We start from the raw sequence: 21644 nt of genomic DNA, 5'->3' as shown, positions 1-21644 counted from the left end.
TGTTATGCATGCCAGGAAGCTGCTCAAATGTTTAATAGAAAACAGACTTTTTTGTGAAAGCTGAAAAGTGTGCTTCTCATCTTTCTGCTGTCTCCTTCCTAGGTTTTAAGATCTCTCCCAAACCGGTGGGCATGGTTCCAGCCAAGGTGGACATGGCCTGCCCCGAAACCTGTAAACAAGTGCACTGGTTTTTGGGCATTGCCAATTTTTACAGGTGGTTCATCTGCAACTATTGCACAGTGGTGGCCCTTCTTCACCGGCTCACCTCCTTGAAGACAAGATTTATTTAGACCAAGTCAGAGCAAAAAGTGTTCAAGAACCTTAAGGCCCTGGCTTGACCACTACCCCTGTCCTTACCATACCAGATTCTGCCTGCCAGCTTATTGTGGAGGTTGATGCCTTCGAGGTGGGTGAAGGGGCAATTCTATCCCAGTGTTCTACTGACAACAACAAAATTCATCCTTGTTCTTTCTTTTCTGGGAAGTTGTCCACAGCGGAGCAGAAATATGACAGTGGGAATCTGGAACCCCTTGCAATCAAGTTGGCACTGGAAGAGTGGAGGTGCTGGATGGAGGGAGATAATGATTCTTTTCAACTGCTCAATGATTACAAGAACAGTCAGTATTTGAAGTACAGACACCATATCAATACTTGTCAGGCAAGATGAGCACTGTTTTTCTAACACTTTATCTTTGTGCTTTGCTACTACGGGATTCTCAAAATAACAAGACAGACGCTCTGTCACGCTAATTTGAACCTGACAAAGCTCCTTCTGAGATCTCCACCATTCCTCCTCTCACTTGCACCTTGGGGCAGTGACTTGGGAGAAAGAAAGGGTGGTAAAGGGATTATTACAGGAAGTTCAAATACCCGTGACCTGTCCCCCTTGTTGTTGATTCGTTCACAAAGTCATCCGCCCGCAAGTGTTGCAATGGGCACACACATCTAAATTGGCCATCCTGGGGGTAGTTGCACTCAATCTTCAGTGTCCCAATGATTTTAGTGGCCCAACTTGCCACAAGACACTAAGGAATACTGTAAACTGTGCCAAATCTGTGCCCAAAATAAATCTAGCCATAGATTTTGTGAATCATAAACTTGCATCCTATCTATTATTGACAGATCCAAGATGGCTCCCTTTGTATCTTTAATCAAGCTCCCAGAGTGCTAAAAAAAACCCTGCTAAATTCATGCTGCAACGTGTCTTTCGCCTGCATGGACTCCCCACTGATGTAGTGTCTGACTGCTGCCCTCAATTTGTGTCACCACTGTTCAGGGAGTTCTGCAGGAAAATAGACACATCTGTGAGTCAATCTGCTGTTTACGTGCTAGTCTAATGGCCAGACTGAGCAGTATAACCAGGAGACAGATTTGGCTCTCAGATGTTTGGTTTCCTCAGATCCAGCTAATTGGACAGATAAAGGAATCAGGGCAGTGTATGCCCATAATTCTCCCCCTGTCTCTTCTACAAAATGTCACCCTTTGTGTTTATGGCTACCAATCACCTCTCTTTCCCACCCTGGAAAAGGAGGTGATGTGCCTTTTGCATTTGCCTTTGTCCGGTGATGCCATCCAGGCTGGTGAAGGGCAGTGATGGTATTGCATAACAGAGGTTCTGTTAACACGCACCTGTCTGTAGCCCTACAATAATCAACCTGGGCAGCAGGTGTGCTTTTCAACATAGGATCTTCCCAATTCGGGTACCCCCATTGGAAGTTGGTACTACATTTTACTGACCCCTAACCAGTATCCAAAGTCAAAAAACCCATTTGCAGTTCAAATGGCTCTGCCAGTGGTCTCAAGCAACTCTGTCCTCACTTCTATACCTTAACCACCCCGAGTGGTGGATGGTGCCCCAAGTGTTGATGGTCAGGTGCCTCTTAGACATGCTCCAAAAGGGCCATAGGCAGAAGTACCTGGTGAAGTGTGAGGGGTATGGACCAGACGATCACTTTTGGAAGCCTGTTTCAGACATTCTTGATAAATGTCTGTTCTGTTTTTACAAGGCATGTTCTGGTGCCGCTGGGCCACCCAGGACCGTCTGTTGGTGGGATGGGGAGCACTGTCATGTTTCAAGTGCATGCTTCTGCATGCTGGGTTGGTGTTGTTCCTTTGTCTTTGGTTTCTCCCGTGTTTACAGCAGACTCATTGTTTCCATATGGGTCTCAGATTTCCAGTGCTTGGGGCAGTATTCTGGTGGTCCTTTTGGTTACCTGTGCTAAGCTGTTATTGTTTCTTTACTTCTCTTTTCTTTCTTGAGCTGTCTGGTGTCATGCTGTGGTTGTTGTATCACATTACCAGTAGCTCTATCCTGCGATCAGCCCTCGCCCTTTGTTTTATCACTGTGTGTTTGTTTCCTTTCACTTTAATTTCCATGAACACACTTGTTTGAATGAATACACTTTGTGTATGAACTTTGCCTGTTTTGAAGACCACTGAGAATAGCTTGCTGATGTATGTAGCAATGAACAGTTTTGAACCTTGCCTGTACCTGGACCTTGCCTGTCTGTCCCCAGAGTGTTTGATCCTGTGTACTGACCATGGCCTGGATTTTTCAACCTAGAGTTTGTGATTGTCGTTTGGCCATTGTTGTTGAGAACAGCAAAATGGCTCACCAGGCTTCTATATCTTATCAGCCACTGTTATGGACTTTCTGTTGAGAGAACTTCTGGCTCAGTTTCTGACAGAAGAAAGTAGCTCTGGTGTAAAATTTGTGCCAAATAAACATGCAGATCAATATCAGATTTGCTGTGGTGACCCAGAGTGTAAAGTGGAAAGAACTTATTTTTATCAGCTATGTTGTATTGCTGAAAGGTGCAGGCACTAACAAAAAGCTGGAGGTGTAGCTAGAAGCAGCAAAACTGAAGTTGCAGGGATTTTCCTTGGAAGTGACAAGTAAAAGAAATGAGCATCACAGAGGGACAGCACAGCACTGTTTGGATGCAAAGTCAAAGACAGAGGAGGGCTCCAGGCTACACAGGGAGAAGGATGCTGAGGATGGGGTCACCAGGCAGGTGAAGAGGGATTCCAAAGAGGAGATTTATTGATATGGTGAAGGAGGACATGCAGGTGGTGCTTGTGTGGCAGAAGAAGATGGAGTGGACATGGTGAGATGAGATGGATGATCTGCTGTAGTGACTCTTAGTGGGAGCAGCTAAAATAATTTTTTCTCCCTTTCAGGATAGGTTGTGACACAAATCCATTTTGCATAAAACTGGCTAAAAACAAACAAATTAATAAAACCTGGTCAATTTCTGAGTGGAGGCACAGAAATTCAAATGATTTTTGTTTTTAATAGAAAGATTGCCCATTCTAAGAATTGATTGATGCTTATGAACCTTGGTGCCAAGCTTAGCCCTGGCCAGAAAGAAATACCACTTTTGCCCCAAGTTTGGGAAGAATCTGCATAAAAAGGCAGAACCAGAATATTCTTTAACATTGGAAAATGTAGTCTTGTGGACACTGGAAAATGCATGCAATCTAACCACTGTCTTTCCATTTATATAACATATGAAGGTTTAGACAGGTTGCTCAAGCCTTACCAAGGCCGAGCAGGTCTGCAGCTGGCTCTGTGATCTTCTTGGGACTGGCTCTGCAATCGCCATGCTTTCAAAACAAATACAGAGACAAAAGAAAACATGAAGTACATCATTTCCATGCAAAATGAGCTTTGGATTTGCCAGTGCACTGGATTTATTTAGTGGATGTGATACCTTCACTTACAGCCAGAAATGATGCCATCCCTGAATTTTAAGTACATATTTTAAAATATGCTCAAAAATAAATGTAAATGAATCAGTTTCGTAAAGTAAATATATTTAATAAAATATCCAGTTAGAAACAACAAAGGTCTCATATCTGGGAACATATGCTGGTGTCGCATGGCGCCACATCCACCACACTATGGAATCACAATGGGTCCTGGATGGCAACCACCCAGGCCAATAACCTGTCCATTTCTTCATCTCAAAAGTAACCATCTCCTTTCACCAGGCAGATGACACATGGGTGTCCCCTTGTCCTTCTCCAATTGCCAGGGTCCTCAATACTGAAGCACTTACACGTTGGATCATGCCCAAGGAAGTGTGCCACGTGGCCTAATCCCGAAGGAACCATTTGTTTGACACAAAATCATTCTAGCATTACCCAATGATAATCCAAAAGGACCTACATACAAAGGCATTCAGTTGTTGCCTTAAGGTCAGGTCATTGTTTAGCATACAAATCACAGAACAAAACAAAAATGGTAAATGGACTGCATTTATATAGCACTTTTCCATCTGCATCAGACGCTCAAAGCGCTTTACAATTATGCCTCACATTCACCCCGATGTCAGGGTGCTGCCATACAAGGCGCTCACTACACACGGGGAGCAATAGAGGATTAAAAGCCTTGCCCAAGGGCCCTTAGTGATTTTCCAGTCAGGTGGGGATTTGAACCCATGATCTTCTGGACTCAAGCCCAACAACTTAACCACGAGACCATCACCTACCGTAACAAAATGCTTTCATAAAGTGAAAGAATATACAGACATAAAATATCCATGTGACATGTTTATGGTTGGCACCCTTTGATGAATTTACATTAAATCATCACTTTAACGTTGAATCTTCATAAACACAAGTCAGGGCATGAATACATCAACATTTTCAAGTATTAATCATTAACTGTAGAAACAGTATGGCACTGGTAAACCTGACAAGAGCAGGTCATTCTCAAAAACTGAGTAACAGCACAAAAAGACTACTGCTTCTGTGAATGGACTGGTTAAAATTAAGCCTAGATAAGTATGTCCTTCTTTATTCCACTCCACCATGAACTGGTGACTGGCAACGGAACAGACAACCACATTATACACAAATCTTCCATGTACCTTCTGGCAAACTGTTGCTGAAATGTCATGCCTTCTTTATAATAAAATCAATGTCAGTCATAGAATAAGAATATTTAACCATTTGGTAAGTATTTACTGCTTACAGTCAGATATGTAAATCACAGAATAACACAGACATCACATGTTCTCAAAGACCAAAATGGCATTTTTAATGTAATCAATGTGTGAAGCAGTGACACAGAACAGTGGTCTCCAACCCCCGGACCACAGATCAGTACCGGACCGTACGTCAGGCTGAACTGGCCCGTGAAAATGTGTAGTAAGCGAGGGGAAATATAACAGCATTGAACTACATTGAGTTTTTTGTTTTTTCCTGGAAATATTAAACTACATTACATATCACAAAGAAATTTATATTCATTCACAAGTAAAATGTTCAATAAACCAATTCCATCTAATTAAAAGTTTACATAGACTATACAATGAAACCATGTACTGGTATTGTCATGTCTGTGTCAAAGGCATAGAGATGAATAAACACAACAACAGACATAATCATTTACTAAAGCAGCCAGTAATGAGTAGCTTAGGTTGCCATTATGGGCCAGGGATTGAATGATGTTCTACAGTGCCACAGTGAACAAATGGTGGGTTTTATGCAATACATTTATCTGATGGGTACCGACTTGTGTTGTGGATCTTGGTATTGCTGTCAGCACAGCAGTGAATCACAAAATTGTGATAATCTTTCTCCAAGCTGGCACATGAATATATTGTAGAAAGCAGCTAGATGATCATTCTAGAATTTTTCCCCCCTATGGCTATGTACATGCAAGGTCAGCAGGCACGTTTAGTGGATATGAAATATAACATAAAAATCAGACCATCAAACTTTGCACATCTGTTTATGACCATTTTTGTACCTACAGCCTTCAAATTGAAAACACATGAAAGAGTAGAAAAAAGGAAAACAATGAAGCTTGGGAGGAACATGTTGGAGAAAGAAGCAAAGAAAAGAGTCAAACAGAAAGAAGATGAGATTAAAGGCCAAAGGGGAATCATGGAGTACAAGGAAGGAAGAGAGGAGACCGATAGAGACGGACAAAAATAAGAAGTGCAGACTGAAAGAGACAGAAAAAAGGTCAACATGTGGACCACAAAAGAGCTACAATCCTGGTAATCAAACCAATTTCCCCAACAAAGATCGATGGACCACATTAGATTCAATGTCGTTTCATCCAATGCATGAAAACAATTACTGTGTCCACGCCTAATCAAGAAAGCACTGAGCGTGAACTGATGTGTGCTGGGATTGCAGCAGAGCTCAAACAGTCGAGAAGGGTACTGCAACAGAAAGGTTGTTAGTGTAGAGCAGGAAAAAGGTTGTTCTGTGGATTCCCAGTGAGGACACTATCCAGGAGTTAGAAAGTGGGAATCACGGCAAAAGTATGAACAAAATTACAGTCATATCTCTGAGCCAATATATCACAAACTGTACTGCTTAATGATTTATGTAAATTAATTCCAAAATATGATGTAGTCATTGACTTGGTAACATATGTGTATCCATCCCCTGATATGTCTGACTGTCTGTAAAAGTGATGATTTCTATAGACAATAATGCTGACATTTAGTTTGTCCAATTGCTTATGATCGCTGATGATGGAGAGATCATGTAAAAGAGAGTACCTGTGATCCCTACGGTGATGTCAGTGGCCCTAAAAAAAAAAGAAAAGAAAAAAAAGAAAATTGTCCATAATGGTAGGAGTTGGTGTTTGCACAAATATTTTGAAATACCCCCCTTAAAAATATGGAGTGGTATTATGAACAAGAAACTGCAAATCATTGACCGAATGATCTCGTCTATCCCCCTGTACATACCCCTGAAGTCAAAAACCCCCAAATCATGCATGTTTTTGTCACAGTTTGTAATTGAACCCAAAAGCAGACTCAAATCCGAAAAAACGGTTTCAAAGTATTTATTCAATTTAACTGGAGACTGAGGAGCAGGTACCAAGGCGGGAGTGTAAGCGGGCAGGTGCACTGGTAAGTAGCAGGCAGGTGAACAGGAAGGTAGCAGGCTGGCAACAGGGTAGTAGTAGGCAGGTAAACAGGTAAGTAGTAAGCAGACAAACCGGTGAGTAGCAGGCTGGCAAACAGATGAGTAGCAGGCAGGTGGATTTTCATTGAGTATCAGAAACAACAAACTGGCAAGTTGTGAATGGCTGCACTGCATCTTAAAATGGAGGCTGATTGGAGATGATTACCAGCTATGCTGCAGGAGGCTGGAAGATCTGCCCAGGAGACAAGCCAACACAGGAAGGGAGGGGGAGAGGAGGCTGAGGATTGTGACAGTTTTACTCCAAAATTCTGCCTGGCAATGGTAAGACATCTCCACCTGAAGGTTTGCTATGCTTGAGATACCTCGCTGTCCTTGTCGAAATCGAGTGACCTCTTTCACCTATGACCAAAATGTTCAGAAACGGCCCATTATGCACATAAATGCTCACATTATTCAAACCTCACAATATCTACAATGTTCCTGTCATATTAATTTTTGTGTGTGACTAAATAGCTTATTTTATTGCTTTACATGCTCTTTGTCATTGCCAGGCAGCATTTTTGAGTGAAAAATGCATGATTTGGGGGGTTTGACCTTCAGGGGGTATGTACGGGGGGGGTTAGACTACATCATTTGGTCTATGATTTGCATTTTCTTGTTCATAATCACCATCTCCATATTTTAAGGGGGTATTTCAAAATATTTGTGCTAACACCAACCCCTAGTAAAAACCCAGATTTCTGGCAATTCCTGGAAAAGTCCCATCACTGTCCTTGTAATTGGTTATTTAGATATTTTTGCTAAACCGAAATTGTGGTGGTGTAGATGCAAAATGGTTACTTGTAACTTATAAACCTGTTTTATTAATATGGATTTCACAGGTCTGACACATGATCCAACCCCTCCTCTGCCTTGTGACAACTGGATAATGACTCAAGTAGGGGACTGACTGTTGGGGTGAAATAAAGTGGGGACCTTGTGTGCCCCATAGCTACTACAGTAACGATGAAGGCTCAACAAGAACCCTGAACACAAGATGGCTGACAAGGCTCTGGTGAAACAAGAAGTCGTCAATGGTGGATCAGGTGGAGGTGATGGCATGTAATCCAGTGGCTGTGAAGGCAGAGGAAGGATGCAGCAGGTCCTCCGACTCCGATTGTCTTAGATTGTCTGGGAAACTGTCCCCAGAAAAGTCCAGAACTGCATTACAAGGATGGAGCAGAAAGGCACAGTGGCACCAACATGGAGTTGTATTTTATTTCCATTCAATTTCAGACTTCTCAGACCATGTAGACTCTTCAAAAACTGACTTTATATGGCCTTTCAGTCCTGCATCCTACATGGCTGTTGTGAGAAAGAAGAAGAAATAAATAAGAAAATCCTAAATGTCACTGTCCATAAATAGCTTTAACACCCCAGAGTACGCACAAAAGGATTTGAAAAGACCTTCCGCCAAAAGCGGTCTCAAGCCACTGATGGACAAGTCGAGTTTTCCTACCCACAAATTAGTTATAGAAAAAAAATGTACATTATTTTTAATTATCGACCTGCAGTAACAGTGATGTACGGTAACTGGCAGGTGTCTAACAATAGACAGTGACTGGCTGTCCAGGCCAACTGTATTAAGACAGAAGATGAATTATAAGAGAAAGACAGCAATCAACGCCCTCCTCCCATACATAGGTGTGTAGATTCCTTCGTTGATGCCGATGTCAGTTGGAAAGCATACGACCGAACAGACCATCGCTTTTGATGTCTGCTGTCAAATCAGACGGCTGTCAGACACACAGCAGACAAACCCGTCAGGCTGACACTGTCACAATGCATGTCTGAGAGAAGGAGAAGCACACCGTTACTGCAGTTCCTCCTTAATATATGCAACATAACAGCTTCTAGTGAAGCCAAGAAAATGTCCAAGAGGAGAAAGCAGTGATTACTGGTGACTACCTTCTGTGTTCTGTTATAACGTAGAAAGCTGCGAGGACAGCTCATCCCAAATCCTGAAAAAGTCCAAGGTTTACAAGGTGAAATAGATGCTGCAACTCCTTGTGATTTATTACAGCAACCATTCTGGAAAAAAATGCCAAGATGCCCACGAGGCAGAGAATAATCAAGATACAGAACTGAGTTGCTAATACTGGTTTTAATATTCATTAGGTACCGCAAAGCCTCTTTAAGTCCCTTAGGTAGTTAATGGTACCAAAATAGTGCTTGATGAGAAATGCCAGACACACAAGCGTCATCTTGCTCTCATAATGCAGCTCATCTTAAGTACTTCATGGCCGCATTTGCCTGCTTTTTAAAAGTATACTGCACAGGCTGAGATCTTAACATTAATCCTCTGGAGACTTGGGTATAACTGGGCGTTTTTGACAACTTTTGCTTTTACCCTGCTACTTTACCTTTAAAGATGGTTTAGTTTGCCTTGTTTTGTGTCATTTTTTCAGCACAACCTCACCTGTGTGACTTTACAGTTTTTCTTTCATTCTGACATACTGCATTAAAACAATAAACCTAATTATACACAAAAAACTAACATCTGAATAGCATAAAGTTAGTTCTTTACTGTGAAAATCACAAATATGTGTAATGAATCATTTTTATAATGCAAATATAAAATGTAAATATCAAAACATACAACAAAAATATAAACGCAACACTTTTGGTTTGCTCCCATTTTGTATGAGATGAACTCAAAGATCTAAAACTTTTTCCACATACACAATATCACCATTTCCCTCAAATATTGTTCACAAACCAGTCTAAATCTGTGATAGTGAGCACTTCTCCTTTGCTGAGATAATCCATCCCACCTCACAGGTGTGCCATATCAAGATGCTGATTAGACACCATGATTAGTGCACAGGTGTGCCTTAGACTGCCCACAATAAAAGGCCACTCTAAAATAAGATAATAACTCTTGGCCAAAACCAAGGTTACATTGAAATGAGTACGTTGGATGCCTTTTTGATGTAACACCATCAATGGTTTGAGTACAAACTTGTTCATACCTCCAAAGGTTGGCAGCCTACTGTATTTATGCCAAAAAATGAAATGCTCAGAGAACTTAACTAGTAAAGTACACTGAGGTCACATTTTCCTCCAATGCTCAGAACCTAACATTAAACAACAGGGTTTTGCCTACCAATGTACGCACCCAGCAGTAAGCTGGGTAAAAGGTAGGTGCCTCCAGGCATAACATTTTTGTAATGGACACTTTCATACTGGGAAAAAAAACTCTGAGCTGCTATGGACATTTCTGTCCTTTCTGTTGCTGCTGATAGTAGTGATGCACAGGTCAGGATTTTTTAAATATCCACACCCACCCGACCAATCATGTGAGCCAAGTTGCACTGCCCAACACACAAAAATATGCACTGATTAGCAACCCAAATCCTCCCAGGCCCACACAAAAGAAAGAAAGAAAGAAAGAAAAAACAGTCTATGTTGCAATGGAATCCATACCATTTAGGTAGAATATGTTTTATATAAACCCACATTTTAAAAAAGCATAGACATAGACACTGGTATAAAGAACAAGGATTTGCACAGTGAGTATAGATTACACTACTCATGCTGCATTCCCATGTTGGCTGAAAGTCGCAGATGGTAAACAGGGAATATCTTTAATGAGGACTTAAAGATAGACAGCAAGAGATGGACTATTCAACTGCAGAGAGTCACCCGGATTAATTAAGTAAACAAGTAAGTCCCTTCGGCTGCTCCATTGTTTTGCACTTGGAGTCGTCACAGCAGATCCATGGTGGATCTGCATGTTAATTTGGCACACATTTTACACCGGATGCCCTTCCTGACACAACTCCATATTACATGGAGAAATGTGGTAGGGGTGGGGTTTTGAATTGGGAACCTTCTGCACCTTCGGAGCCACAGCCTGACATGCACCTATTAAATCCTTAGACACAGCAAAAGGCTGTGATTTGAAACTTCGCTGCTTTCAACCCTTTGTCTCTCATCATATTTTAATGGTTTTTACAGTGCGCACACAAATAATATTGTGATAATGGATCAAATACATTTGGCAGAAAAAAATTTCAGAGGAAATTTTGACCCGGTCATTAATGAGGTGCAGGTCCCAATGCAGGATTCCCGTAGATTTTTGGCACCCCTGACTGTAACTAATCTGTTATATACATATGGCTCACATCGGATAAATGTTTCGTCCGATCACAATGTATTTCCATTAAAACCCCGAGCAATCTGGACGTGCAGAGGTACAAATTGAAGTTCAGCTGTGACACTCGCTGATTTGTGGAAAGTGGGAGAGGAAGCATTTCTGTGATTAAGAGTCTGTTTTTTCAAACCGTGTTCAGACTGGGGCCTGAAGCCTGACGTGCACCTGTTAAATCAGACACAAAAGGCTGTGATTTTAATCCTTCGTCTCCCATCATATTATATAGCGCACGCTGATAAATGGGTCAAAAAAGTCAGCACATTTACAGCACGAAGTTGGTAAAAGAGGAAAATGTACAGCTTACCTTTGATTTGGAGGTGATGATTGTAGAAAGAAAAGCTGGTTGAGGGTCAAATTAGTCCATAGTAAAACATAATCAAGAGACGACAACTTTAAAACTGTCATGCACGTCTATGTTGCAATGGAATCCATGACACAGAGTTACAGAGCAGCAGCTGCATAAATCAGGCTTTAAATTAATGAAATAAATCTTCAGAAATTGTAAATTTATGTCAGTTTGAGCTTAACTATTTTTATATTTATTTTGATCGTACCTGTACCTGGATGTGTTGCTGTATGTGGTTAAATGATTAAAAAAATGTTGAAAACATTAAAGGTTCATTCAGTAGTTCAGCGCAGTTAGAACCAAATGATGCCATGTTCTGAGTTGATGCCACTCTCCAATCAAGGCACTCTATTGGGATACGCAGTAGTTACGACCATCATTGGCACCCGTTCTTGAAATGCAGGTGAAATTTCGGAGCAGTTGAAAAATTTCATCCCGATTCACCAAATCGGAGTCATTACGCGGTCACGTCTGGGTGTTCATAGTCTTAACAGCTTTGATTGTGTTCTATGAGGATTTGAAGCCAAAGCAGTGTTTGTTGTGATTCTGGCTGAGAACGCAGCTGGATGCAGCTTTATTTTCATTTTTGAGCAGATTGCCAGGTGTGCACTTTATCAGCCAGCAAGTTGCCAGGTTTGCACTTTATAAGCCAACCTGATAGGAGGCATGCTGGAGTAAGTTGTTCCATCCTGTTTTTGCACTTATTCTGGCTCATGGGGGGAATAGAACAGTGTCCTGTGGAATAGGGTGTTAGCCTGTTGTGTGCCATTTAGAGAACCTGTGATATAGCTGTAATTTATAAATGACTCTGTCACTTTTTGACCTGCCCCACACGCAATATTTTCTAACGAAGCTTGCACAACTTCCAGGTCAACCCGTGAGATCCTGCAGGTTACAGATTGAGCCACACATCACTAGCACAAAGTAAGTAAAATGTGTCCAGCTAAAATTGCTAACTCCTTCTTCTGAATGTGTTTCAAAGTAACAGCTTTTTCTTGTCAAAGCAGCAGCAACTACACATGAAGAGAACAATAAAGAACTTTTAATGTGAAAGCCATACCATCATAGGACTTAGTTGACAATGATTTTTTTTTTCTATAACCAGATATGCTAGTTACTTGTTTTGTTGGTATGTCTTTTTTTAAACACGTGTGACAAAATACAGAAAAGGAGAGGAGCTCAAAACAAATAAGATGACTAACCTTGTGTGAGTTAAATCCAGAATCTGAAGTCTACTGATTTACTCCAGACATACACAAGTGAATGTATGAAATAAGCATAGAGATGTTTTCTACAAAATGGACAGTTCTATTTCATTCCTCCTGGCCACCAGAGGGCGGTGCTTTAGCACCTGGATTATTCCATGCACGCATGCACAGAGGTCCAGTCTTATACCAACAATGTCACGCCAGTAGGTGTGACCTGGGTGACGTCAGCGACAGTATATGAGTGCACGTTACACAGCATTCAGTTCTTTTTCCATCTCTCACATTAGAAGCAGAAGGTCAAACCTTCCGTGGTTGGAGCTGTGCATACGTTGCCCTCCAGACGCTGCAAGACCACGAGTCTTACTCTGTTCTGCTTACCACTCTGGTGAATAACCCTGCTTGCTGGGGTGTTCGGTTGACTGGCCTCAGTTCTCTTGTGCCCACTTCGCTTTGATGCTGTGATATTACACTGTTACAGTTTGGACACTGTTATGAGTGTTTTCCACTCCTGGTCATTCTGCTCCAAATGTGCAGCTCGCTGGCGCTTTCTGAATTGACACTGTTGCACTTAAAAATTTAGTTGTTGCACCTGGTGAATCGACACTGTGGTGCTTGATATTGCCGCTGCTGTGCTTGAACATTGCCGCTGCTGCATTTGAAACTGGCGCTGCTGCTCCGCTTGAACATTCTTTGAAATTACACTGTAGTTTTCAGTATTTTTTCACTCCTGCTCTACGACTGTTGCTCCACTTGCCGAGTTTGGACGCTGTGCTGCGAGTGTCTGTACTCCTGTTGCACTGTTGTTCTACATGCAGTTGTGGAGTATTCTGACTTCCCTGCTGGTTGTGAGTGTTTTTCGCTCTTTTCCTACAGCAGTTGTTTTCACGGCCTATGCTTGCCCGCTGCTCTGTGAGTACCTTTCCACAGTAGCTCACAGATACTTTGCCATTTGGTGGCTTAGGCCCCCTGGCACAAGCATGTCTTTGATTCACGCAGTAGCACGCACACCGTCGTGATGATCCCACCTGCTGTGTTCCCAGGTGGATGCCGTTCTTTGTTCTACTGGCTGCCACGCACTCTGCGCTGGACGCTGTGTATGTAAAATAATTATTTTGTGTTGGATTAATCATTTTCTCTGCAAATTGGCCGTTGAAAACGGCTGTAATCACTTCCTGTATCACAGAGGACCGCTTCAGCATCAGCCATTTGTGTGCGCACCTAACAAGCTGCAGAAAGCATTTGGAGCCATGTAAAAAGGTAATTATTTGTCATGTTTACATTGTCATGGCTTGGTAAAACAGTTGTGTGTTCTTTCCTTCTTGTGTGCAGCTGTTAAAGTGTGTCTTTGATAGATTTAACATCTTGTTATAATCGTTCAGACAAGCTGCGCTCTGATGCGATCCGCTGACGTCACCACTCGCTCTGTTCACGTCTTCTTTACTCCATTTGAGGAGCTGCACGTTGTGTTGGCAATTAGATCGCGCTATGCAGCAGGACATTTATGCGTGAAGATTTTTTGAACATTTCAAAATTCTCTGTGTGCAATTGCACGCACTGGCACCCCTCTCACGTTCATTCTGCACCTGTTAAAGACGAGTTTACTCTCCAGCACAACAGGTCGTGTTAGTGCGTGAGTCAAAGGCATGCTCGTGTCAGGGGCCTTTACAATTGTAATGCCTAGGTGTCAGTTTGTGGGCTGTGAATCCCAACACTTACTACTCTTCTTACAATTAACACCCGAGTGTGAGTCTGGGACACTGTGAGTGCTCTCGCTCACCTGCACCCCCAATTTTGTGTCTCTCTTACCAGCCCAGACTCACTTTTTTTTTCGTGCTCCCATCACAAAATGATTCAAATTTTTGTGATTTTTTTTTTACTCACTATTAAAAACCCTACTCCTACCCCCAACCCTAACCTTAACCATAACCTAACCCTACTCCTTCCCCCAACCCTAACCATAACCACCCGACCCCCCCTCCCGCACTTCACTTTTAACTTCATGCAGCCATCACGGTATGCATTAGAATGAATTTGTGCTGCCGTGATGAAAATGTGGCACTTTTCATGACAATATCACAAACCAATAGATTAATATATATTTCGTGCTGCTGAATCACGACATGCTGTGAGACCAGGTTGCTCTTACTGCTACACCCACACATGCTAATGTCTACTGCGTTGGTGCATACGTGCAGTAGGTGTCTGGCGCCTCTGAGCCCAGAGGATGGTCATACTTTATGCCCATCCTGTCTCGGACATGGACACTTGAAACAAGCACTCACAGACGATGCTTGCTTCAACTGTGTTTCTATGCCACTGACTGACAGGTTGGCTAGACTGTCCAGGCTTGAAGCACAGATGTCCTCTGTGACACTGGCACCACACTCATATAAGTGACCGCATGCTGAGCCCCTTACTGCTACGGCCGTGGCCTCTCCCATGGAGGAGGGACCTTTTGTCGCAGTTGGACAGAAACATTTGGCATCCTCACCCAGAGTGTCTTCAACTGTATGTGTGGCCCCTGAAGGGACAGACTCCATGGTGAACTCTTGTGAACAAGCAGTCGTGCAGACGATACTGAATGCCCATGCACCCTCCACTAGGGCATTATATGGCAATAGATGGAAGCTTTTTACCTGTTGCAGCAGTACACAAGGCGTGAACCATGAGGGCTGTCCTGTGCCAGTGCTGTTGAGCTATCTTCAATCATTGTTTGACAGTGTTTTTTCTGTCTCTACAATTAAAGTTTATGTTGCTGCTGTCTCTGCTCACCACATTATGGTAGATGGTCAATCAATAAGATCGCACCCCCTGATAAGTCGCTTTTTAAGAGGTGCTCTTTGCCTTCAGCCTCCGAGGACTGCATGTGTGCCATCCTGGGATCTTCCATTGGTTTTTGAGGGGTTATGCTCTTCACCGTTTGAGCCACTGGGTGCCAGTGACATCAGCTGGTTGTCAATTAAGACTGCATTCCTCCTTGCTATTTCATCCGCAAACAGCGTTGATGACCTCCATGCCTTGTCGATTGCTGAAAACTGCATGCACTGGAATTCTGATGGGTTAGGGGTTACTCTATGGTCAAACCCCTCCTTTTTACCAAAGACAGTTTTACCATTCTATGGTAACTGGCCGGTTACCTTGGCTGTCTTTACCCCACAATCTACTGCAGAAACTAATTCTAGTCTGTTGTGCCCTGTTCGTGCACCTAGACTTTATACTGAATTGACAGCTGCCTTTCATAAAAGTGAGGCTTTGTTTGTCTGCTATGGGGGTCCCATAGCAGCAAAGACTATCGCAGTGGGTTGTTAACGCTATATTGCAAGCTTACAGGAACGACGAACGTCAACCTCCTCCAGTGAAATGCCAATCAACTCGAGGCATATCCACCTCCTGGGCTGCCCTGAGAGGTGGCTACTGACTGACATCTGTACTGCAGCAACATGGGCTTCCTCCTGTACTTTTGCCTGCTTCTACAGCATTAATGTAGCTGCTCCTCACCCTGTGGCGACGGCCGTATTATTGGCCTCCTCAAACTGCAGCTGAGGTTGGTAAGTGCACACTTGAGGTTTGGTAAGTGTACACTCCTCGTGACCTTGTTGTATGAGGTCATCCAGGTGCTAAAGCACCGCCCTCTGGTGGTCAGGAGGAATGAAACAGAATGAGAGTTACGTATGTAACTACGGTTCTATGAATTCCGGATGACCGCCAGAGTTGGTTGTCACTTGGAGTCTAGGCGATAGATTCCAAAAGAACTGAATGCATGGAATAATCCAGGTGCTAAAGCACCTGGCTTTCAGGTGCTGGCGGTCATCCAGAATTCATAGAACTGTAGTTATATACATAACTCTCGTTTTAGTAAGTAAATAAGACAGTGGAAGTGTTGGGAGCTTCTTTATATGTATGATCACCAGGTCAAAATGACAATCCAAGGAAAGATTCTGCACAATTTTATTTCAGTTGAATGTGTTTTCTATATACATTTCTCTCCCCAAATTCACTATGACATGTAATGGTAACCTCAAGCGGGATAAATTTTTTCAGTGGACATGAGATAAACAATGGTAGATGTTTAAATATCAACAACATTCATCATCATCATCATCATCATGGTCTTTATATGAAATGCACCACTCAGCTGTAACATTGTGACTACTAACAGGAGAATAGAATAACACTGATTATCTCATTTCAGCGGCACTTGTCAGTGGGCGAGCTATAAGAGACAGCATGTTATCATTTTTGTCCTTGAAGCTGATGTGTTTGCAAGCAGGAAAAATAGGGACGTATAAAGATTTAAGAAACTGACAATGGGATGTTCCCGGTATGTAGTGGTCAGTAACTACAAAAGTGGTCCAAGGAGGGAAAACTTGTGAAGCGGAGGCAGGATCATGGCATGTGGTGGACAAGTGCAGTGTGTTCCTCAGTAGGTTAGAGCTGTTTTGGTGTCAAAAGGGCGGCCTTCACAATATGAGGTACAGTAGGTGGTCACATTGTTATGGCTGATTGGTGTATACTGGTAACTGGCACTACACCCCAGCCTTCAACTGCTCCATAAAGAGCACCATCTTTCATAAATCAAACAATAGCCAAACTCCAGAGAACACTGCACTTCAACATATAACTTGACAACTAATGAAAAAAACATTTGGAATACAGCGCACACCCAATGACCCGACAAGACTGTATTCAACACACGTGCACAACACAACATCCTGCAGTCCTCCTTCATACACAAGATGAAACAAATGTCTTATTCTCATAGGGAGAGAGAGGTGATGGAATCACGCAAGAGGAAAAAAACACAAAAAGAGAGAGAGGACAAACAAATAGCGGAGGGAGAAATCCAATGGATGAGGGCAGGCAAATCAGGCAGCAAAGACAAAGAGAAAGAGAGAGCGAGAGAGAGAGGGAGAACCTCTCAGGAGAGATACAAAGGACAAATACAAGAGGGATGAGAAATAGAGGACGAACAGGAGAGCCAGAAAGAATAAACAGGATGATGATTGATGGAGACATAAAACAGACAGCTGCAGACACTGCAGCTGACAAGTCGGCAACAGCAACAGCGATAGCACTAAAAGCAGAAGCCGCAGTAGTGCTAGCAGTACTGTAACCATAGTGGCATGAGTACTAGTCCCAGTCGTGGAATCTGCAGTGATAACAGCAGCAGCACTAATCATGACAGCAGTAGCATTAGTCAGACTAATGGCAGTAACAGTAGTGGTAGCAGCAGTGGTACATTGGTACTTGTAGAAGCGCTGCAGGAAATGGATTGTCTTCTTGTGGCTGACAGTTGCCTTATTAACACTATAAAAGAGAATAATAAAACTGCCACTGGGTGGATGAGACCGACAGCTGCAGTGGAGTGCGGAAGAAGAAAGGAAAGAAGGAGAGAGAACAAGGAGGAGGAAGCGGAGATAAGGAGGTCAATCCACAGGAGAGAAGAAGAAAAAGGAAGCCATGAAGACAACTGAGAGCAGGAGGAGAGAGAAACACGAAGGTGGAAGGAGGACAGCTGAAGCAAAGAAAAGGAGGAAGGGAAAATAAGTGGAGGAGGACAAGCAGAGTACATTGAACTGAGGGACAAAGAGGGAGGAGAAGGATGCACTGAGAAATTTAAGATGTGGAACAAAGGAGAGAAAGAGAGAGAGAGAGAGAGAGAGAGAGAGAGAGAGAGAGAGAGAGAGAGAGAGAGAGAGAGCGCAGAAGAGGTGTGTTGAAAAGGCGTTATCAATACACTGAGAAATCCATATCATGAAGTCGGCAGCTCGCTCTGTGTGTGGAGTCTCAGTGACTGCAGTAAGTCAGAGGTTGTTAAGTGCACCAGGCTGCTGCAGTTCTGCACCATTCAATCTGATCTGTCACTCAGCTGGTGGCACTGACACACACTGAGACACAATCTAAGAGCTTCTGACACAGAAAAGATCTTAAGCTGCCACGTGCCACCATCTCTTCCATACAGTTACAGTCGTGTGCCACGTAGAAACATCCCATTTTAACACACTCACACAGTGTGCAGATGAAGAAAAAAACCAAAACACTACAAACAAAAAACAATCAGAGTTTAACCATGCTGGCTGATCTGCCATGATGGCTAAAAGTTTCCAATTCACCCAGTCTGCATTCTTTGGGAAGAAGATGGAGCACCTGGAGGGAACACACGCAAACACGGAGAGAACATGCAAACTCCACACAGAAAGGCCACAGGTGGGAAGCGACCCCATGACCTTCTTGCTGTGAGGCAACAGTGCTGACCACTAATCCACCGTGCCACCCAATTTTCTATCAATATCTAGTAAATTGACAACTTACTAAAATGTGAACATGGAAAAACCTTTCTTTTCATGTTGAAAATACTGTTCAATTTAAGTTACACAAACTAATCCAATGAAGCTTTTTTTTCCTTTTTTTCTTTTTAGTGTAGGAAGCGTTACAACCTCTAAAATCACAAAAATGAAAATCTTACTACAAGTTCTACAAGATTCTTTCACTTACGATTTTTAAGATGGATTACAAATCCTTTTATCTGACTGAAACTATGCTTCAGTGATTTTGTTTTATATTAAGTAAATGCACCACATTTATATAGTGCTTTTCCATCTGCATCGGACGCTCAAAACGCTTTACAATTATGCCTCACATTCACCCATTCATGCAAACACACTCACACACCGATGTCAGGGTGCTGCCATACAAGGCGCTCACTACACACAGAGCGCATCTTAGAGATTAAAGACTTCGCCCAAGGGCCCTTAGTGTTTTTCCAGTCAGGCTGGGGTTCCAATTTACCCAGTCTGCATTCTTTGGGAAGAAGATGGAGCACCTGGAGGGAACACACGCAAACACGGAGAGAACATGCAAACTCCACACAGAAAGGTCTCAAGTCCAATGCTTAACCACTAGACCATCATCTCCCCGACAAGTAAATATTATATTTACTTTTAAGTAGAAATATAAGTGATAAGATTTTGCATTTTTTGTGTTTTTGCAGTGTTAGGTAAAGGATAAGATTATGAACTCCCAAAATCCTTCATTTCTAAGCCAATAAAGTGGCACGAGAACGACTATCTCAAGAGCGAGGAGTTGGTACAACACAGGCAGTATGAGTAACCGTCCACATGCCCATACGTCACCTCCCACCTTAACAATACAACCATATCCACCTCCAGCACATACGGCCTCCTGCTATTGTCAATGCTGCACCAACCACACAGTGTCACACTGATGGAATCAGTCTGCAGCAAGCTGGTTCGTAAAACTGACTGATTTTGTTGATACCTTAACTTTGTGAATCTGAAAGCTGGCTGTGCAGCTCAACCATTTCAGGAGGTTTAGAGTCGCAATGAATTCTACTGCAGTACTACGTAAATGGGTGATTCTTAGACTACGGGCACTTACTATGTCCTTTGATCATATTGTATGAAAAACAGAAAAAAGGGGGGATTTCACACTTTTATAGTTATCTTTACAATGAAAGTGTGTTAAGAAATTTGTGTTCTAGTAGTTTATGATGACTTTTTCACCTTTTTTCAGCATCATTATAATAAATATTGCCGTTTTGTGCTTGTCCCACACCCAGACTTTTGATCTTCAATGATAAAAATGAATGGTAAAGAAACATTTTTTCTAATGTTTTAAAATATCTCTGAATAAAATATCAGTAAATAATCAAAACATAATTGGGGTATTCAATGTCATACAACTGTTGTGATTTTTTTAAACAAATGTAGTTGTCCCACACTATTGCCGTAATTTCCACCACAACACTGTAATGTCCCTTTAAACAGTTTGTATGAAAGATTGTTTGGGTAGTTTCTATGGAGATAAACAGTGACATCAGAGCACATGTATATAGCGCCAAATCACAACAAACAGTTGCCCCAAGGCGCTTTATATTGTAAGGCAATGGTGTGGTGGAAATTACATTTACAAGGCCAATAGTGCCTGTAGTTAAAGAATCACCCAAATACTAAAGCACATCATGGGCATATGAGTGCTTTCTTTTAAAGCTTTGGCCTGTATACTGTATTCACGCATCTGAGGGCCCAGGCATACCCATTGATTTCTATTTAATCACTAGATGGGGGACCGGGCCAATCCGCTCATTCGCTGGCTGTTGCCAGAGCGCTGCCATCTTGGTTAGTGTCTGACAACCAGACATAAATAGAAATTGATGGGCATGATCAATGTTTTCAAGAGTTTCACCATGAATCTGCATTTTCTGTGCTATTACTGTGATGTCACTTTTATTCAAACTCATTGCCACATTTGTACAGTCAATATTTGTCAAAACAAATACACACGAGGATCAGACTATTTATATAATAGACTTGAATGAATTTGTTAGTCCAAGTCCAGATGTTGTGAAGAGTTCACCTGAAGTTATGAATTTTGTTTATACTATCCCCATCACTGAAGTCATTACCTTGTCAAGATCAAAAAAATAATATCATCAGTTTATCAGACAGAAACACATTTCAACACATTATGTCTGCCACGACACGAGATACTACTTTGATCCTGAATTAATTTATTATGAAGTTAAGTTAAATATGGGAAATAATCAGGGTGAAAGTAAGAGCTTCGAGTGCCCGCATCATATTAAAGATATTAATTTTAAAGACTGTTCTTAATCCATCCACCACCAAAATAATAAATAAAAGGGGACACAAAACAGAACCCTGCGGTTAAATAACCTTGGTTAAATAAAAAATAAATGGCACTCATGGGATTCGAACATGCAATTTACAAAAGCTCTGATTAACAGAATGAAACTTTACCACTGCGCTACAATTGCTGTCTTATAATGGGAGCATAAAAAGCCTAAAAGATGATGTATAGAAGAGGAGGTTTTCGTCGTATTTAATTATGGAAAAAAAAGCGCCATAATAACTGACCAAACGGTGTTTGTTACGGTGTATTTTTGTTGATACATGACTGAAAGTGGTGTATTTGTCACACTGTTGGCTTGTCACCTGCGGCACGCCACTCACAGGAC

General features: G+C 42.2%; 1 protein-coding gene across 4 annotated transcripts in view; it reads right to left on the bottom strand.

Annotated features, from left to right (window-relative positions):
• Positions 1–21644, bottom strand: part of LOC117523099 (stromal membrane-associated protein 1-like) — a 496829-nt gene that overhangs the window by 204900 nt on the left and 270285 nt on the right. For all 4 annotated transcript variants that reach the window (XM_034184516.1, XM_034184517.1, XM_034184514.1 and 1 more), the window contains exon 7: positions 3543–3606. In XM_034184516.1, the coding sequence (XP_034040407.1) occupies positions 3543–3606 (64 nt within the window). The remainder of the gene's footprint in view (positions 1–3542; positions 3607–21644) is intronic.

The sequence above is a fragment of the Thalassophryne amazonica genome, chromosome 13, assembly GCF_902500255.1.
Source record: "Thalassophryne amazonica chromosome 13, fThaAma1.1, whole genome shotgun sequence".
Classification (NCBI taxonomy): Eukaryota; Metazoa; Chordata; class Actinopteri; order Batrachoidiformes; family Batrachoididae; genus Thalassophryne; species Thalassophryne amazonica.
Note: the sequence above shows the minus strand (reverse complement) of the source record. Positions and strands in the feature narration are given on the sequence as shown.